The sequence below is a fragment of the Pezoporus wallicus genome, unplaced genomic scaffold (assembly GCF_028554395.1).
Source record: "Pezoporus wallicus isolate ANWC-B61680 ecotype Strahan unplaced genomic scaffold, APGP_CSIRO_Pwel_v1 contig_1739, whole genome shotgun sequence".
Classification (NCBI taxonomy): domain Eukaryota; kingdom Metazoa; phylum Chordata; class Aves; order Psittaciformes; family Psittacidae; genus Pezoporus; species Pezoporus wallicus.
In genome coordinates, this window is record NW_026637351.1 from 2,866,621 (window position 1) to 2,887,421 (window position 20,801).

The 20,801-nt window shown below is 36.0% G+C and overlaps 1 protein-coding gene across 13 annotated transcripts in view; it reads left to right on the forward strand.

The window, feature by feature from the left end:
- Positions 1–20,801, forward strand: part of CASK (calcium/calmodulin dependent serine protein kinase) — a 202,926-nt gene that overhangs the window by 173,459 nt on the left and 8,666 nt on the right. For 5 of the 13 annotated variants that reach the window (XM_057405084.1, XM_057405080.1, XM_057405082.1 and 2 more), the window contains 8 exons: positions 31–99; positions 4,997–5,065; positions 6,399–6,434; positions 9,112–9,308; positions 10,553–10,668; positions 15,357–15,437; positions 15,529–15,609; positions 19,541–19,743. In XM_057405084.1, the coding sequence (XP_057261067.1) occupies positions 31–99; positions 4,997–5,065; positions 6,399–6,434; positions 9,112–9,308; positions 10,553–10,668; positions 15,357–15,437; positions 15,529–15,609; positions 19,541–19,743 (852 nt within the window). The remainder of the gene's footprint in view (positions 1–30; positions 100–4,996; positions 5,066–6,398; positions 6,435–9,111; positions 9,309–10,552; positions 10,669–15,356; positions 15,438–15,528; positions 15,610–19,540; positions 19,744–20,801) is intronic. The other 8 variants (XM_057405086.1, XM_057405088.1, XM_057405081.1 and 5 more) reach the window with 7 other exon arrangements.

Consider the following 20,801-nt stretch of genomic DNA (forward strand, 5'->3'; position numbering starts at 1 on the left):
GTCTTTAAAGAAGTGCTTCTCTTTTTGCAGAGGGAAATGCGTGGAAGTATTACGTTTAAGATTGTGCCAAGTTATCGCACGCAATCTTCATCCTGTGAGGTAATGAATTTAATGAACCATCCCATTTCTTCCTCAGTCCTGTAACTAACTGCCTGCTGATGGCTGAATGTTACTGCTTTCTGGGAAATTGTTTCTGCCTGTCCTGTTAGATCACGCACACCAATTTTACAACAAAGATAACGGAACATGAGTAGGTCCCACCTACCTACTCAGCCCTGCCTTCATATTCACCTCATCAGCACCCTAACTAACTCTTTACAGCCTGTTTTTTAAAAAAAAAAAGAAAAAAAAAAAAAAGGAAGGGGGATCCTCAATTCATGCACTTAGGAAGCCCCTTAAGCCTCTTTAAAATAAATTACCATTTAAACTTATTTTCCAGGAAGTCTATTAAAGTTCCTAAGCGGGGGAACAATCATTTTTTTAGGCACTAAACATTATTTTACTGCTTTGGGCTGTTAAGGGTTAATTGAAGAATTTGTTTCTGTATAACCCTGTTGAGGTAAATTCGTGATGGTTGTCTGTAACAGTTACATGTGGCTTAATATTATGTTTCCATGAAAAAATGGTGTTGTCATTACAGAAGAAAAACATATTTGGAGTGAGTTCTTGTTGAACTAGAAACTTGGTATTATGGTTTGTGCACAGTAACATTTAATTCCCTTCTGCTCGCAAAGTTATGTTCCAGATTGCAAGTGAAGGGAATTAAATTCTAGAAAATGCTACTTCAGAGTACTGTTCCAATTTAAGCATACAGATGGCATATGCAGTAGGTAGATGATGCCAGTCTTTCTGTGCCACATGCTTAACTGCGCAAACAGTTCCCAAATTAGAATTCTGAGTGAAACGCAGTCCCTGTTGAAGTCAAGCACCTTATCTTAATTAGAGCTGTGATTTCACCCAAATTGTTTTTGTGTCTCAGCAGATGCTAGAACACACACAAACTGCTATTGTGATTATCAGAACAATCTGTTTGCAAGGAAAAAATTACTGCCTTCTAATAGAAGTACAAGAACTAAAAGGTTTTAGGGATAGAAGGTTTGACAGATTTTCACGTATGAGGCTGATTTTCTTAAAAGATATAAATATGAAAGCAAAAGATTTTCATGAAATGCAAAAGCTTTAGAAAAAATAGAAATTCTGGAGTGTGATGACAAATTTACATATTGACTTTTGTGCTGTAAATAGGAATAATAAAAGCTATCTCGCTTCCCAATATTTAAATACAGAAACTGATGAAACTGTAGACCTGCTGGGAAGATGATTATTTGGAAAACATAATTCAGTGTAAAGTTTTAATTAATACCATTAGATGTCATTTTAGCAGTAGCCGGTCCTCCCTTTTCTTAGCTTTGTGTCCTTAGGTTCTTAATGACTTTATTTCATAGGGATGGGGAAAATGGACTCTTACCTTCCTTTGGAAAAAAACAGCAAAATCAGAAATGTGTGATCAAATACAGGGTAGGGGAAGCATGTCTAATTATCACACTTTGTGGCATTTAGCTTTCATTTAATCAGAGGTGGCTGAATCTGTGCCACCTGTTCAGCCACACTATGACTTTGGCTAGATTTTCAACTGTTAAAAGTGTACACAAAAAGCCAACAATTTTAGATCACCTTATTAAAGCATCACTGGTCCTTTGGTACAAAATTTTTTAATTTTGGGGTTTTTTTTACAGAATTTTTCAGGATTGTGATTCAGATAATAAATCAAGTTCTTAACCATTGATAAAGACTAAAACTGAACGTTGAAACACTTTACTAAGACACAGAAATCCTGCTTTGCATGTTGTCTAGCAGGATAAATTCAGAGATATTGGGTCTTTGTTAGTGTAATCTTACTAGTTAAGGTATTTTTTTGCAATATTTTAGTATAAATTTGTGTTTGGTGTCCCATCCTGCCTCACCCTCCCCACTTCAGTCATAGACTGGTGCACGCATAGTATAGTTTTACCAGAAGAGTCTGGTAAAACAGAAGTAGTAACTGGGGATTTTTGAGTCTCCTACCATGATCATGTCATTGGATAGCAAAACATCTTGAATAAGAAAGACTAAATATTAGTAGAATCACAGTTGATCTGCCTTTTACATAGAATCTGTCTATAGGCCTCTATACGCAAAGGTATAGAGGGGGGTCACAGGATGTTCTTTTTTTTTTAAATAATTGAGAATTACATTTCACTTGCCATATTTTTCTTCTTTTGTAGGCATTTAAGAGAAGTGTCATAGTGGTGTATTCTAAATATTAAACCACTTTTGCATACCTAGGAAGTCTTGTCCCTATAGTATGGAATGGCACTTCAGTGTCACTAGGCAGTTTCCAAAATCTCAACTGAATAATTTAAAGTTTCTTAGGGATTTGTGGCTTTTCCTGTACCCATGCCTTCCATTCAGTTACCAGGCCTTGTATTTTGTGGAGCAGATTTTGCTTGAATACATATGAATTCCCGTGTATAAAAATCTGATTGGCTGATCTGCTCTGAGATGACCTGTTTAGCCATTGGTGTGGCAAATGACCTGAATCACTCAGATACTGAGATAACACAGTGACCAGGATGTTTTCTGCTTCAGATACCCAGGAAATTAGGGTTATATAAATATGAACTTAAGTAATTATTGCAACATAGTCTTCTTATGGCTGATGACTGGATTTGCTGTTTCAGTTTTATCCAACTGAGTAAGCATTTTGCTTCAGCTACATTTGCGTTTTCACTTTGTGCTGACAAAACACTCCGAGTAACCTTTTATAGTGTCAGGTATGTGAGAATGGTAAGGGAATTGCCTTTTTTTTTTTTTAAATTTTTACAAAACCAAAAATAATTTCAGGTCATTTTTGTGAAACACTTAAGCTGTTTCATTAAGAAGAAATGCCTTTACATATATATGATGTTTTAAATGTCTGGTGATAACCACCATGGTTTTTTTTCCTTTAGTCTTGCAACGTTTCCATTAGTGCTCAGATTATAAGACTTTTGTAGTCTTAAAACTTTTTTACACTTGTATTAAAAATACTGCCAGGCAGGTTCCTCCGGCAAGTCTGAAATGGAAATGTATTTTCAGAATTTTGAAAAGTCCCTCTCTAGTCAAGTTATTGCAGAAATACAATAACACTTCTACAGTACTCAGAATTGTTCGGTCCTCCAAGTGTTTCTCTGCTCTTCTCGCCAGGAAAACCAAGGCTTTTTCTGATATAGTGGAGGAACAAACTCACAACCATAACTGAAGTTTTCCAGTCCTGTCCTAAGCAGTCCTAGCATTCTACAGGAATCTCCCTACTGATTGATTTGTTTAATTAGATTGTGCATAATGCAGTTTTTCTCTTAACTTTTGAGTCTGATATTTAGGAAATTAAGAATCTTAATGCCTTTGAAATCAAGGCTGAACTGCCTAATTATTTAAAAATTGTACATATGCCTCTTGACTAGCTTGATAGATTAATTTCTTACAGTTAGTACTGAAATCACCAATAGCACTTAAAATGTGCGTTTTCCTCAGTATGTTATGATGAACAGTTGCTTTGAGTAATATCCTGTATTCTGTTGAGAACTGCTGGAGGAATACAAATCAAAACATTCTCAAACTGAGAAAATTTCCTTCAAAGGGAGAAGCCTTCAAGAGTCCAGAAATAGTGGCGTTCTCTACATTACTTTAAACTTGTTTTTCTCCAGATTACTTGGGTGCTTGCATCACTTTCCAAAGCATTCCCTTGCTAAACTGTCACTGACTAGCAGATCATAACAAACGAGGTTAAAAAGAAAAAGAAAAAAAGATAAAATTAATTTTTCACCTCTTGAAAGTGAGAAAATGGCAGAGACAGAATTGCGTAGCGAGCAAAAACTCTCCTTATAAATGAAGGAAGCCACTGTTCTTTTTGAAAAAAAGTATCTCCTAGCTGCTATCTGCCAAAGGTGATGCTGATAATCCTGTAGCCAAAAAAATATTCGGAAAAATGGTTCCTTTAGGCTTTTCTTTGCCTATTTTTTTTTCCCCAGTAATGAATAACTTATTTATTTGGTCTCATTTGAACCTTTTAAACCTTTTATGCTGGAGTGATTTTGTAGAGAGAATTAGAGCTGATTTCCCCCAATCTGTCATTGTACGTTGCAAATAGCTGTGGGGGGCAAATGAGCATTTTGTTCTTATGCCTGTAGCAGAAGTATGCAGACCTACATACTTTGAACCACAATGATTTTAGAGCCATAATATTGTCAGATATGTCCTCAGCTGTGTGAAAATCAAAGCAAGTATCTAGACAACTGCATATGGAACTTTCTGTGAAAAGAAAGAGTCCACACTGGAGTCTTGAGTCGTAAGAGGTGGCTTTTTTTAAAAGCGATATATTTTGGCAAGGTTTAACACATTTAAGCCTGTAAGAATGTTGGAGGAAAAAGCCCTCAGTGCGCTGAAAATGTTCGAGAGAGAAGATAGTATCCGGCTTCCTTCTCAGGTGTTAGCTTCAGTGTCTTTGAGGCACTGGAGAGAGATGCATTTTACAGAGTAGAAGTCCTAGAGTGATCAACACTGACCACCACCACACAGCTGAAAGAAATTTTAGAAGCATCTTTAAAATGGAACATGTGCCTCATTCTATTCAATGTGTTGCTCAGCATATAACTTTCAGGTGATTATGGTAATTACCTCTGACAAAGACACCTGTATGACCAATGGCCTTTAGCATTGTCAGCCAATGAGATCTAAGAGGTCCCAGATACTCAGTAACTAAAAAGCTAAGGCAACATCTAGGATAAACCAAGATGTCAAAGATGAATCTTAAACTATGAAAAACTTGTCAGACTTACGGAGTTTGTAGTGGGGAAACTTTCACAGATAAAGTAGCTAAGCAAATGGTTATAAGGCTGTGGATGTAACTGTTCTTTTAAATATATCTGTGTTCCTGTGATAGTGTTGTGTTGTTAATGAACCTTGTGTCTTATTTCAGAGAGATTCCCCCTCTACATCCAGACAGTCCCCAGCTAATGGTCATAGCAGCACTAACAATTCTGTTTCGGTAAGATTTCCAGTTCCACACAGAGAAAGTGTGAAAGTTTTGTTGGTGCTCATCTGCCATTACTGTGATACTTATTGTGTGGTCAGTGGAATATTTTGTCCTGATGGTAGAACCAGGGTTATTATATATGTAATTCCCCATTTTCTGTTTTTTAAGGGTTTTTTTTCCAACATGCTCTTCTCATTAAAAGCCATACAGTGAATTAAATGTTAATAACTGTAATGTGATACTCAGTCATCCTTAAATCATTGTTAGCATTTTCCTCAAAACTGAGCAAGGGTTTAAAGTGGAAGTTTTGTTTCCATCCTGAACTTGGAAGCAGTGTTTGAAGAAGGAGTAACTGTGCAGTTGGTATTTCAAGATATTTTAGAAGCTTTTAAGTTTTGTGTTTTGAGAGACATCTGGAATGTGTACTGGTTTCCGCTATCTGAGTTAACGAATTGGTGTGCCCTCTGCTGTTGTGGTACGTGCACATACTTTGTGAAATATGAGCCTTGCCTGGATATGAAAAGCAAAAGGAAGTGGCTTTAAACTGCACTACAAACCAAGCTGTTATCATCACATCTTTAACACAAAGTACTTCCGTTCCATATGTATTCAGGTAGCAAGGTGCTGTTGATCTGCTGTTTTTCTGAAGTATATTTATGTTAAAATTTGTCCTGTTTTATCATTTGTCATCGTTTGGACCAATGTAGTAATGATACACGCAAGTTTCTTCAGTATCAGTGCTGTCAATATTATAAGTTCATGGGACTAGCTAAAAAAAAAAAAAAAAACCCAACCGAGTAACTACTCTTTTGACTATTAGAAATTATTTGCAACAAGGTAAAGCACTTAATTAATACAATAAAAGAGAATTGAAATAGAAAAATTTAAGAAATTGTTGTGAATTTCATTTGTAACATGATTAGGAGTTATAACCTTGTTCCTCAGCACAGTTACTTAAATTATATATTTTTAATAATTTTTTACTATTTATAATAGCCATCCTTCTCTTTTAAAAGCAAGACTAAGTATTAAGTGGAAAAGGCATTCACGTAAAGAGCCTCTTTCACTTGCTGGTGCTTTTGTGTTGAAGATGCTGAATTATTTATTAAAAAGCACATTCTCTATCTGCTTAAACTTTTTACCTGCTTTCTTCAGCTTGCTGCTAAACAGCCTGGGTTTGACTTTTCTTTAAGGAAAAAAATATTTCTAAACATTGGTCAACGCTTTATACTTTTGTCTGACTTACCATTTACTGTACTGTAATATGAATCACTAACAAATGGTGCTGTATACCCTTAAAAAGTAAAATGAAAATTTATTCTCCTGGGTTGACTTTATTCTGCAGGACTTGCCATCGACAACACAACCAAAAGGACGACAGGTGAATAGATACTCTCCATGGGAATTTATATAAACTTAGCTTCTAGTGAACATCCCTGCTTGTCTTTTTTTTTTTTCTGTATGTGCTGGACTAAGACATTTAAGCCTGGAATATTTGGGTTTTGGTTTTTCGTTTTTTCATTTTCATTTTTCTTTTTAACTCATTTGTTTGTAGCTAATTCAAAATAGCTTTTTGTGTGTGTGTGTCCATATATGTGAAAGTTATAAAATCAATCTACATTTAACTAGAGATGTTGTTTTAGTTCAGAATGCGTTAATAGTCTCACTGTTGTGCAGTGACCTGTGCAAATTTTAATCTTAGAGGAAAGCTCAACTTTATATTTTGGCTAAAATGGAGACAAGTAGGACAAATGTCTAATACTTTAAAACATTGTACTGACAAAGATTCTAAAGCTTAAGTTGTTCTATAACTAGTCATTAAAAAAGCTCTTCAAAGAAAAACATTAAGGTCAGTTTCTATTAATGGTCAGTAAGTCTGAAGAGAGCCTCTTAAATTTTCAGTCCTAAGGCCTAGACTCAATAACCTCCCTTAACTTGACCTTTTGGTAGCAGATGTCATCATGGACCAAAGAAAGATCTTCCCTCTCCAGAGAATTCCAGGAAAGCCCTTAAGGGCTCTTCAGAGGATTTCCTATGATTCTTTTTACAATTTTAATATTTTTTTATTTTTTTTACTGCAGCCTCCAAATCAACATGTACTATTAAGTGATTTGCATTTCATCTTCAGTAACTTCTCCATTTATATATAGGGCCCTTCCAGAATCTGCTTCTGAATCTTGAACCGTAGACTCAGCCTCTTTATCTAGCAAGGGTTTTAATAATAACTCTTGCAATTCCATTCAAAATAGTTGATTAACTCCATTATCTGTTGTCTTTGAAAATCTTTTTATACTACCATCTGGTTAAATTGGCTGGAATATCTATTACAAGAATGGATTGCTTTCGCTTCATTTCCCATTTTTAAAGCTTACAGCTATATGTTTTTTTCAACTTCTTGTTGTCTTCTGAGATTTGCAGCTGAAAAGCCTTCCAAGCTGTTAGGTTTTCATTTGTCTCTCATAAGGACTTTTTTCCAGAAGAAGAGACTTTTTTCAAGGCAGCATCAAAATAATGGTGTTCCTTGTACTTACACCATTTACAGTTACCTATTTCTTTTCAAGAGTCTTTTCCCACTGAACCAGCATATTACTCTGGTAGCTTGTAATCCTTGAAGACTGTAGGGGCTTGGATAACAGATATATTGCTATTTGTACAAAACTCTTGTTACATTCCATGAACTGCCAATATATGGTGGGTAATGGCTCAAACTGGAGCAGGGACTTGAAAAGCAAGGAAGTTTCTAGATGGCAAAAATACTGCTTGCATTTCTAGAACTGTATTAGATAAGGCTGAGGGGAAATAAGAGATTGGTTCATTACTGATTACTCAATAGAAAGCCAATTACTGCATAAAAGTAATTGGTTTCAAAAGATCCTATTTTTCAGTTAACTAAAAGAAGTTGGGTTGCTTGTTTGAACTCACACACTCAATGCACAGCAGAACAAGGGTCAGATTTAGTATATTACATGTTAATTTATTCATAGGTTGGGTTACAGGTTGGACTACTATAAAAATTCACTTTTTTCAGTGCCATGAATAGTGCTAGCACTGCATAGTTACAGCTCTTTCTGAAGCAGAATTTGAGCAAAATTTAAAAGTGTTACTTGCAGTTTAAATGAAAGAGATGACTTTGCAATGTAATTTTTTTTTAATCTCGTCAGTTTTTAGTAAGAAAATCGGCAGTAGAATAAACATGGCAGTTTGAGATGCTATAGGATGATGTTTGAAGTTCATACACAGTAGAAATTACCCATATTGGACACGACATTTAATTCCAATTTTAAGATCCTTGGATGCATCAGGGCTTTAATTAGCAACCAGAACTAGAGATCACTTCAATTTTTATTTTCTAGAGTTGAGACCTCACTAACATACAAAGCAAGGATTGGATACTATTTTAAATTGTCAAGACAGAATCTGAATTCCTTCTGTTAATGTTCCTTAGATAATAACTTACTCAAATTGTTAGTTTTCATTTATATGTGAGTAGACTTTTACTGAAAAACCCATGCAGACAATTCCCAGGTTCCTCCCAAGTAACTGTATGTGATAGGTGCAACAGAGGACCTCCTGTTAAGTCTTGGAAAAAGTACTGATTTTCCAGTCTAAATTCCGAAGATCAGTACTGTAGCCTAAATCCTTTATATTCTCCAGTAAAATTTCCTGTCAGACAAATTTTTAAATCATGGGACTTCAGTTGGAAAGTATAGCACAGTTCAGCTGTAAGCTTCTGGCTTATAGTCTGTAACATTTCGTGATAGTCAATATTGATTTGAAGGACTCTTATCAGTTTATTACATGTGTTCATTTTTGCTGTCAGGTTTTGCAGTATGTAGAAGACTGTTTTCAAAATAACTTTATATGTCTCCATTGTTTGCTGGGGGGGGGGGTTATTTTCAGCTATCACTCAGTCACTCATGCTTTTGCCATTGTTTCTTCCTTTGCTTGTTGCAAACAGTATATATAGCTACATGCACAGAACAAATTTTCACCTGTTACACTTAATACTGTGCCTGTAATAATATCGCAGTGTCTTTTATAAATTCCTTTTTTTTTAGATATATGTAAGAGCACAATTTGAATATGATCCAGCAAAGGATGACCTCATTCCTTGCAAAGAAGCTGGCATCAGATTCCGAGTTGGGGATATTATCCAAATCATTAGCAAAGATGATCATAACTGGTGGCAGGGTAAACTTGAAAACTCGAAAAATGGTACTGCAGGTCTTATTCCTTCTCCTGAGCTTCAAGAATGGTATGACTTTAAGTTTTCTATAAAAAATAATTTGGCTTTGTTTTGATTTCTGTCTTTCATGCTTTTCATTGTTGCATAGCTTGGTTTTGTATAATTTTTTTTTTTCAGGGAAAAAAGAGTGTATAATTGCTTCAGTTTGTGTGGCATTGATTTTCTTTTTTTTCTTGTACATGCATAGCTGTAAGGGTTACGTGCAGTATCAGATGTGTGGTTACATTAGAAAAATAAGCACCTGTGTTAGTAAACATTGTGCTTTCTGATATACTACAGGAAACTAGGATTGAAGGCCACATACAAATTTTTAATGTAACAGGGTCGAATTAATTTCTCTTTTAGGTTTTAAATAGTGTTTTCATTGGTACTGCTTACACGTAAGTGCTGCAAGAACAAGGTGTTAGCAAGCACAAAGGTCATTGTGGGAGTTTTGCGGTTTCTCTCCTTTCCATTTTTCCTGTGAAAGATAAAAAGTAGAAAGAAATCACAGTGTAAAGATTCCTGAATGACAGATTCAATGTGCAGCAATGGCACTGAGTACCAAAAAAGCAATGCAGAGCCTTTGAACAACCTCTTGCAGAAGCTGGTTAGTAAGTATTTGAAATATATCGGCACAAACTCTGCAACAAGTACTGGGCCATGAAAGTCACAGTCGGAACTCAAGAAAGTGTATCAATATGCAGAACGTAGCCCAAAATATTTCACGAAGATTTGCTACATAAAAGAATTTGAGTGCTGTAAGGTTTTAACAGCACCTGTGTGACCTGGACTGATCAAAAGAGATTTTATTAGAACAGAAACAGAGGTAGACTATACATTCCATCTGAAGACCTCCCTTGCAAGCCCTGACACAAGGGGAACCCTGGTACACATTGCAACAGGAACACCTGCAATACTTCATCCTAAAGATCGACCTTAAAACAGTTCCACAATGCAACTTGCTCTGTAGTTAATTTTGACCATAGTGGCCTTTCCAGACCTGATGCACTTCCAGTCTAATCTGCTGCAAAGTGTCTACAGTTTAGTAGCTACCCTTCCTCCCATGCTCACTTGATCTGTGATCTTTAATTATCTGTCCTTAAGAAGATTTTCCTTATATCAAAGTGGGTTTAAGTCATTAAAAAATAAAAGGGTTTGAAAGGTTTTGCTGTACTCTTGTGCTATTAAAAGTCTTACTTTTCTAACTCATTCTGTGTGGCTTTTTAGAACTCAATAATTACAACCAAAAAAATTTCTCCTTCATATGCCAGGCGAGTTGCTTGTATTGCCATGGAGAAGACCAAACAGGAGCAGCAAGCCAGCTGTACTTGGTTTGGAAAGAAAAAAAAGCAGTACAAAGACAAATATTTGGCAAAGCACAATGCAGGTATGAAAAAAAAGACACGAGTATCTTTAGCAGGTTATATTTTTCACAATCTAAACCTTGCCACTAATTGTTCAGCTGACACTGTTACATAAACCTAATTGAGGTACTTAGGAATTTATAAGTAAAATTCTAATTATTATGTTATTATGCTGCTTCTTCTTTGCTATTTATACATACAGGTTAATCAGTGAGAGGCAAGCAACAACATAAATGCATCATAATATATCCTAATACAGGCTATATATGCACCAATTAAATAATATAAATCTCTATTTTCACCTTTCTTCTTACCTGTGCAGTCAGAGCTCACTGTGTATCAGTGCTACAGAATTTATGTTTCCTTAAATTTAATTTAAAAATAAATTCTTAGAAAGTCAAAGAACAATAATTGTCATTTATAGTCCTTAATTCACCATCACATTTAAGGTGTTCACAGTTAAATATAAAATTACTTGTTACCCTGAAAACCTTTATAAGTACAGATTGGAAGCTTTAACTTGTTTACTTCCTTTTGCTGGTTTAACATGCTATTTGTTTTAATATTTCCACCCACTGCAGTAGCACTAAACCATGTTTTACTAATTATGACCTTAACAAAAAGTGTTGGGATTAAATTGGATTTTATGTCCTGAAGTCTTTGACAGTCGTGGTTTTTAAGTATTATCAGTTGCTTCCAGCATACATTCCCACAGCACTGCTGCTCCCTTCAGTTGTGGCAATATAACTTTGTGTGACCGTGCTGTTAACTGGATTAACTGAAGAACCACTTGGCAAAAAAAAACATTGATTCTTTTTCTTTAAGGCAGATACATTTCTTAATATAGTTCACAGTGCAGGTATATAGTTAATAATGTCAGCATGACTAAGCACAGCATGCCACAAAGGAATAAGTGAAGGAAAGAGGATGGCCAGAGAAGGAGCAGGCACTACACTACTTTGGGAGCAAAACTAGCTCAAAGACTGTATCAGTTAAACCCCTGTGTGCTCTGTGGTGCTCAGCTGCCAGCTGGGGCTAGCCCTGAAAGGAAGTAAATCTAGACTTCCCTGTCTTGATGTAGGGAGTGCATTTTGGAGAAGGTTGACAGCACTTTGAGTCACACAATTTGCTTGCCTTAGTGCTTGCCACCATCAGTGCTGTTAGCCACTTTACATCAGAGCACAGTGTTTGCCAAAAATTAGAAACATGGAATCATAGAATCAACTAGTTTGGAAAAGACCAAGTCCAACCGTTACTCCAGTGCTGCCAAGTTGATCACTAAACCATGTCACTAAGGGCCTCATCTACACTGGTTTTGAACACTTCCAGGGACAGTGATTCCACCACTTCCCTGGGCAGCCTGTTCCAATGCCTGACACATAAGTATTAAAAATTATAATGACAATAAAAAAACCCTGTTCTTTTCCGAATACCATCTGACACTTTCCTTTCCCCGTCAGAAGTCAAAAGGTTAATGAAAGCACTGATTACAATCATGATTTCTATTAGAAATGTTCATTGAACTGCCTGTCCTTGAGGTACTAAAGGTGATTCCAGTAATATTGCAGGGAATGATGCCAAATGTAGGGTATAAAACACTGGCTTTTGCAAGCCATCAGTGCATCTGTCTCAGAATAAAAGCATGATTTTCTCTTCTGTTAGATCCAAAATAAGTATGATTAATTTAGCTCTGAGAAGTCTAATCAAGATGTCAAAATGTTGCTCTTACAATAAAGTAGAATTTATTTCCCTTACATCTTAGTATAAAATTCAATAAATCATTTAGCAGTGTGTAATCTATTTGGACTTCCATGTTATTTTTGTCTTAGGGATGAGACTGAACTGGGGTACTGAGAAATTATCAAGTACAATACTCCATAGTCAGCTAAGATTTGTGTGGCTAGCTAATGATTTGAGGGTGAAGATTTTGCTGTGATATATTGGGATATTACTGGAACTAGAAATTAAATTATTCTGCAAATCAAGCACAGTTTGTGAAGTAGAGGAAAATATTTCACTTAACTTTTTACAATTAAATGCAAATATATTCTCCTTTACAAGAAAAATATCCTGTTTTTCTTTCCTCCATACTTGATATTAAAGTATTGTGTCTTTCAAGAGACAGTTTCACAATCATGCATCTTATCATTGTAAAGTCAGTTTTAAACCAAAGCCCACAGGAAAAAAGTAACTATTTTTCATTATTAGTCTCACTGGCATTTTTGTAAATGCTCTAGAGATATACTGCAGTGATATCTAGCTGTATTTTTTAATTTATTTTACTTAAGTGTTATTGCAGGACTTCATGAAAGAACAGTCTTTAGAATATACTGGAACTTTGCTTCATATTATGCATAATGTAGAAAATTGCCAAGCTTTTATAAAATATGTTTATCATTTCTTAATGTGATTTATTTGCCTTGTGTTTAGACTATTGCATGGTAAAGTTTATTTTGTGCATATACTTTTTATTTTACTAATATATTACAAGCCATATCTCAATGACCCCTGTACATTTTTCATGCTGTCTTACTCCCAATGGCCTCTGTGCATGTAAGTAACCTGTCAAGTGACAATGCCTCTTTATTTGCTTCTTACTGTTTCCTTTCAAGATCTCCTTTTCTTTATTAGCTAGTAACACAGAAGCATTAAATTTCAGTGTTTAAATGTGCCCTGTATTCCTTATCTTGTGTATTAAAAAATTAATCATTTTTCTTTTGCATTTGAAAACCCTACAATCATTAGTGAAATCCCTGTTGACTGAGACACATCTTCTCCATGCTGCTAGTGTGTGATGAAGGCATTAATATGTATCATTTCTGTTGTTTGTTCTTGTTGGGTTTATCTAACATGCTGTGGTTTTGTTCAAGAAGAAAATAAAGGATTGTTTTTTTTAGAATCATAGAACAGCTAGGGTTGGAAAGGACCTTAACATCATCTAGTTCCAACCCCCCTGCCATGGGCAGGGACACCTCACACTAAACCATCTCACCCAAGGCTCTGTCCAGCCTGGCCTTGAACACCGCCAGGGATGGAGCATTCACATTTTTTTTAATTATTTATTTTCTTTAATGGGAAAAGATACTTTCAGGCCTAGCTGGTTAGAATGGTAAAACTGTTTAGCATGTTGCAGATCTTTAGCCCTTTCTAATATTAAAGGAATTATTAATTAGTTTAAATACTGTGAAGTTGCAAAAAGGACTGTAGTAATGATTCCATGTGTATGGAATGGAAGAAAAATATGACTAAATTCTTGCTTTTAGTATTTGGGGAAAGGTTGAAAGAGATTCTTTAGGATGAAATTCAAAATGCTTCAAATGGATTAGGAAATTTTCATATCTGTATCTTTTCAAGGTCTTAAAGCTGAGTATGCCAATTGGCTTGATCTGCAGTTTGACCAAATTGAAGTAGTTACACTTTTTCTCTTCAGTAAAAAATATTGCCAGTAAATTGAAAAATCTGCCCTATAAAAAGAAATGCATTAAATTAAATCCCTTGCTGCTTTAACTGGGACTTTTGTACAAAAAGCCTGTGCCTTCTGGTACACTCCACAGTCTTAATGCTGATCTTGGTGGCTGGAGACTTCTGGAGCAAGCAAACTAAAGCTTCCGCCTCTACTTTCCTACAGGCTTTTGGAAAGGGGGGGGAGGGATCTATCCGGGCTTATCCTAAAAGATGGTTGGGATATAGTTGAGGTTAATACACCAGCTTAGGACTTGGAAACACTCAGAGATCTCATACTTTAGATGCAGTCTTTCCTCTGTTCTTTTTATAGCATGCATAAATACAGAACTGAAAACTCGTTCATTATTCTGCTCACAATTGCTGATTGCTGTAATTTTTATAAATGTATTTGACAGCCTCCTGGCTTCTGTTTTCATTAGAATTCTGCAAGAATTACCAAAGATGATGTATTACTGGGCACAGGAGGAAAAAGCTGGTTTTAATGAACAAAACTTGATCTGTCAATCCTTGTATACCTTGGCAATTGACAACAGGCTGATGGGCATGATGGAATTCATCCAATTTCAACTGCAGTTGAAATTCTGAAATTGTACTTTTACAATTTTTCCCTAAATGTGGTGGAGGTCCTTTTATATAATGCCATCACTTTTCATTAGAATTCTTCATTCTGTCACAAGTTTTAAAAGCATGTCCATTTAACTAGCACATGTGTTTAAAGAGAACTCTAATTACAATTAATATGGTGGTAGTTTTGAAGAATAAATACCACAAAGTATTAAGACTCTTCTCTATGCATCAAAGTATTAACACTCTTCCCTATACATTTCTCATAAATCTTGTTAAACCATGATTAGGAAAATATTCCTATCTTTAGTGTAAATAGATGTTCTCATATTGTATTCATGTTGGTCACTGTCTACTGATTTTTCTTTAGTACTGCAATTTCTTAGGAATGCAAACATGAATGGCATGCCATTTTAGCTAATTTTTGTGGTCTGCTGAATACTGCATGAAAGGACATGCGAACTTTCCTGAGCATTTCAGTACCTTTTTTATTTCTTTTTAACAGTTTTTTTAATGAACAATTTCATTAAAATTGCATAAAGAAATGCTTTTATTTTCCATAATACATCACTTTGTATTATAAATCTAAAACTTGCTAAAATTATAATTTGTACTACAATTAATTATTACGCTTAATATGCCTTTTTTTCTTATCCCTGTGGGGGTTTCTTTTGTGTTTTAGTGTTTGATCAATTAGATCTCGTCACATATGAAGAAGTAATAAAACTGCCAGCATTCAAAAGGAAAACGCTAGTCTTACTAGGTAATTTTGAGTTATTATTCTGAACACAATAGCATAGTTTTGAATCTTTTCTGGTGGAAAAATTATCATTCGTTTTTGTGTTGTGGATTAGGTGCACATGGTGTTGGAAGAAGACACATAAAAAACACACTCATCACAAAACACCCGGACAGATTTGCTTACCCCATTCCTCGTAAGTAGCAACATTCAGTGTGTACTGCAGAATTCTTTGTATCATCCTTGACAACACACCTATTGTACTGCTACATGTGTTCAGTTCTGATGAGACGAATCCCATCTTACAGGTGGGAACTATGATACAACTGGGTATATTTCTTCTTTTATTTTTTTCAGAGGGAAGTGTAGTAAGTAGCACTACGCATGTTTCTTGATATTCACAAACCTTCTTGTTAAGCACACCTTTCTCTAACCCAAAGATTTGTTAATTTAGAATGAAGTTTAAAACATCTTTTTTTTTTTTTGGGTGCTAATTTTATATTTACAGTTCAGGTAAGAGTGGAACAGCCTTGACATTTAAAACTGTGGATAGTTCCCATGAGAAGAATTATAAACTGGATTTCAAGGAAACCTTTAATGTGTACCTTGTCTGCATGTTTTACATTACTTTTCACAGCCTAGCATTGAGGACTGGTATTGCACTAAAATAACTTCAAGTTTCCAGAGATGACAATAAGAAAAAGAAAACTCAATTAACTTTACAAGTGTGTTGTTATGAAGAACACTGGGTATTTTTCTTTCATGACAGACTCTATCAATACAATCCAGGAATTGCATATCCTACTACATAATCTCTTGGAGATGCACTCTTTTTCCTCAAACTAGGCATTCTGAAACAAGAGTGTTCCAGCAGCTTAATCTGTCTGCTGTGTTTCAGACTGACTTCAGAAACAGCATACATGCCTCAGGCGTGACATTGATGACTGCTGTGCATTAATTTATTTTCTTTATACCTTGTTAGTGCTTTACTCTAAAATGGCACATGCGTGGTTTGCTACCTATGGGATTTTGTTGTTGCTAAAAGATATTATTTTTAAGAACTTATCTGCATACCTATTTGGAAACGGAAAAGGATTAGTTGGCTGCTGATTCTAGTTCCCCTGGCTTGCTTGCTAAGGAGTTACACAAAGACCAGTGCCAGCAGATGGAAAACAGAAAGACCTAGTAGCCCTTTCGAAAGCATGAGCCTTTGGATCACCCCAGCAGCAATGCTAAACTGCACTGTTTGTCACACTAGTGTTTATATCTGACACTAAAATCCTAGATTAGACACTTTAAAAGTGCAGTGCCGGGAGTATTCGATAAAATTATACCTATGTATATATTATATATATACAATCTTGTCAATACAGACAAGATTATATGGGGGGAAGGGAATAGTAACCCAGCAAATATGCTTTCAATTTCAAAGAGCTAAAACAAAGAGTAATAAATGCTTTACAGTACACTTTTCACCCAGTCTCTCTCAAGTACTAACTGTATTGCTGTGAGGAGGTAGAAGCTGAACTTCTTGACTTCACCTTCAAATGCCTATTAAAACAGACTCGCCTAAACTGTGATGACCATGCCTTAGATTGCCTACACTAGGTTCCTGCTCACTCTGTGGTAGCACTGGAATTGTTTCACTGATTATATAAGGCTAAAAAGCCTAGACTGCAAATCAGCGTGAAATTCAGGTGCTTAAGCATCAGGATGATGTTTAGATGCTTGATTTAGACATCACCTCACCTCCAGACCCACTCCAGAAGAGCAATGGCCTCCTTTAATTCCTCTGTTATATCTAGTAGTTCCTATATGTATATTTCAGACTTCAGGCATTTAAGGCATTTGAAATAGCACTTTATTCTAGTGTTGAGAGACCAAATTAGTTTGTTGTTAGTGGTATAAATAGGTCATATAAAACATATCACATACCCTTTAAGTATTATGGGAACCTGATCTGTCTTTCAATGGACTCTAGGTAATTGAGTTTATTCTCTACAACTCTCAGGGATGGATTTTACTGCATTTTCTGCATTCTTTTACAGAACTGTGGTAGGAGTAGGTATATTTTGAGGTAGGCCTTAAGTTGGGTATGGAGTTTTGGGGAGTGCTTTATGAAGAAAATACGTACCTACTGAAAACCTGATAATAAAAATCATGTCACATACAATAGTATTTAATTAAAAGGATTATTAGGCCATACATCTCTTACCACATAGGTCTGCAGAAGCAATATATTCAAAAGTACATTATTGCTAAGTAGCTTTCATCTCTCTGGACCAGAAGTAATTAGGCCCTCACCCACTTTTTAGGCTTATACTTTCACACTGAAGAAGAAAACCTCACAAAAATTTAAGTAAAAGAAAAAAAGAAAATACAGACTTTTTTTACAAAAGAAAAGGATGTGGGGGAACTACAAGAGTATGTAAGTTCAGTAGACCTAGGGCAGCAGCGAGTAATATAGTGACATTATATGGTTTATATAATCCATTGTTCTTGAATTCCTTAAAATAATAACTATGATCTATAATACATCTATAGAACTTTTCATCTTTGAAATATGCTAATTAATCCTCAGTACAATAATAGGTATAATTCAAAACAGAAGATGAGCTCAATTTTTTGATACCTTGTTTGAAATTATGATAGGGGTTTTGGAAGATATGGGATTAGATTGGTAAGAGATGTGGTGTTTGAAATTTGTCACTGACATAAATATGATAGTGGAAAAATATGAGAGAAAATCAGTTTGTGAGGGAATACTAGAAGAAAGAGAAGCAAGGGGATATCAGCGTGCCTGTGTGGGAAAGAGAAGCAGATGGCCCACAGAAGCACAGAATGGTTGAGATCCCTACCTCTGGAAATCATCTGGTCCAACCCCTCTCTCTGCTCAAGCAGGGCCACCTGGAGCTGGCTGCCCAGGACCATCTCAAGGTGGCTTTTGAATATCTCTGAGGATGGAGACTCCATCACCTCTCTGGGCAACCTGTGCCAGTGCTCAGTCACCCTCAGCATGTAAAAGTATTTCCTTACATTCAGGTGAAGGCTCACATATTTTACTGTGTGCCCATTGCCTCTTGTCCTGTCACTGAGCACCACTGAAAAGAGACTGCCTCCACCTTCTTTACACTTTCACTTTGGATATTTATACTCATTGATGCTAACCATCCTGAGCCTTCTCTTCTCCATGCTGAACAGTCCTGGTTTTCTCAGCCTTTCCTGATAGAAGAGATTCTCCATTTCCGTAACAGCCCTTCAATGGACTCTCTCCAGTAAGTCCATGTGTTTCTTGTACTGAGAAGCCCAGAGCTGGACACAGCACCCCAGATGTGGCCTTACCAGTGCTGAGTAGAGGGAAAGAATTGCCTTCTTCCACGTCCTGCCAATACTTTGTCTAATGCAGTCCAGGATACCTTTAGCCCTTCTTTGCCAGGAGAGCACACTGTTGGCTCATGTTCAAATGAGTGTCTACCAGGACCCCCCTCAGGGCCTTTTCTGGATAGCCGCTTTCCAACTGGTCAGCCCCCAGCATGTACCAATGCATGGGGTTGTTCCTCCCAGTGGCAGGACACTTAGCACTTCCCCTTGTTGAATTTCAGGAGGTTCCTGTCAACCTGTTTCTCCAGCCTGTCAAGGTCACTCTGGATGGCAGCAGGACTCTGGTGTATCAGCCACTCCTCCCAGTTTTGTATCATTGGCATCCTTGCTGAGGGTGCACTATGCCCCGTCATCCACATCTTTAATGGAGATGTTTAACAGGCTTGGGCCCAGTACTGGCCCCTGGGGTAAAATGGAGATGTTAATTGAATTGATTAGAAACTGTAAAAACTGTGGGATTTGGCCTTTTTTGCTGTTGAAAGCAGCTGATAGGATCTGATAGTCTTGACCAGGTAAAGGTTATTTATTACCTTCTCTGTTACCTTTTCATTTTTGCCTTTTCCACATCCCTTATTCTCCTGCTTTTCCCAGCCTCAGTCATTCTGCCTACCTCAAGCTCATGTTTCATGGTTCTATGTGTGATTTGACAGGTCATCATTCAGCAAATAAATATTGATTAAAAAAAAACAAAATGCCATATACAAGCCTAATATTGCTTTTGTACTAAAAATATTTTGTATTTTCAGATACAACCCGACCTCCAAAGAAAGATGAAGAAAACGGGAAAAATTACTACTTTGTATCACATGACCAAATGATGCAGGATATATCAAACAATGAATATTTGGAATATGGCAGCCATGAGGATGCAATGTATGGGACAAAACTGGAAACAATACGAAAGATCCATGAGCAGGGACTAATTGCAATACTTGACGTAGAACCTCAGGTAACTGATGAGAAGTATATGAAAATGAGACTCATCACAAATCAACCTTATTTTATTGAGATACATTTATTTTTATTGATTGCACAGTAGATAAGTAATGTATACAGTAATATGAAACAAAAATCCCTGGACCACCAAGGTATCCATTTGCGAAGTAGAATTCTGGTAATCATCTGGTTAGAAGAAAAACAGCAGAAACAAGTTAATACATTAGCTTGGTATGCAAACACTGTAGCTTGAAAATCTACTTAGCATGTAACTTTTTACTATATTAGCCTCATGTCCAGTAAAATGTATCTAAAGAAGTGATTGTCATTGCCTGCTAGGAGTAATGTTTTAGATACTTCAAAAATTTCTCTTTGATGCTGTTATAGATGGTAATCTTGCTCCTGACTGACTCTTGGCTCCGTATCACTATTGAGCATGGTCAGAAACATTTGTGGCCGATCACCGATATTAATCCTGTTTGCACAGGGACCAGATCAGTGTTGTTACTTCATAAACTCCTTTCTGTGTTTCGGTATTAGACTTTTCAGAAGAAGGCAGGAAGGAAAATCAGGCTCCAAAGAAACACAAGAGATTGTTCATTCCTCATATAAAATCTTCGGTGGAAAACGCTGATACGTTTCCTTTGTTACATCCATGTAGTCATGACTTTCAATTCACAGGGATGTGTTTGTATGTTTTGTTAAGTGGAACAACATGAATATGGACAAACATGATGTTAATGTTATTCTACAATACTGAAAGAAATGGGAGGAAAGACAAATTAAAATTGTTATCAGTGTTAGCTGTTTAAATTTGCTGCCTTCTTTATTTTTTGTGAATGGATTCAGTAACTTCAAATTCTTGAAGAATTTCATAACAGAAATAAGATACCTGACTAAATTATTTAGGACTGTTCACATAATGCACTGGTGTGGTGCTGTTCTGAAAAATAAAATCCCATGTTTTAACAGTTCTCAGGGAGAGCAGCATTTATACTTACTTGAAATGGAGCAGCTAATAAAAGCAAACTATTGATAAACCTTTTCAACTTGCATTAGTCAAAAACATCA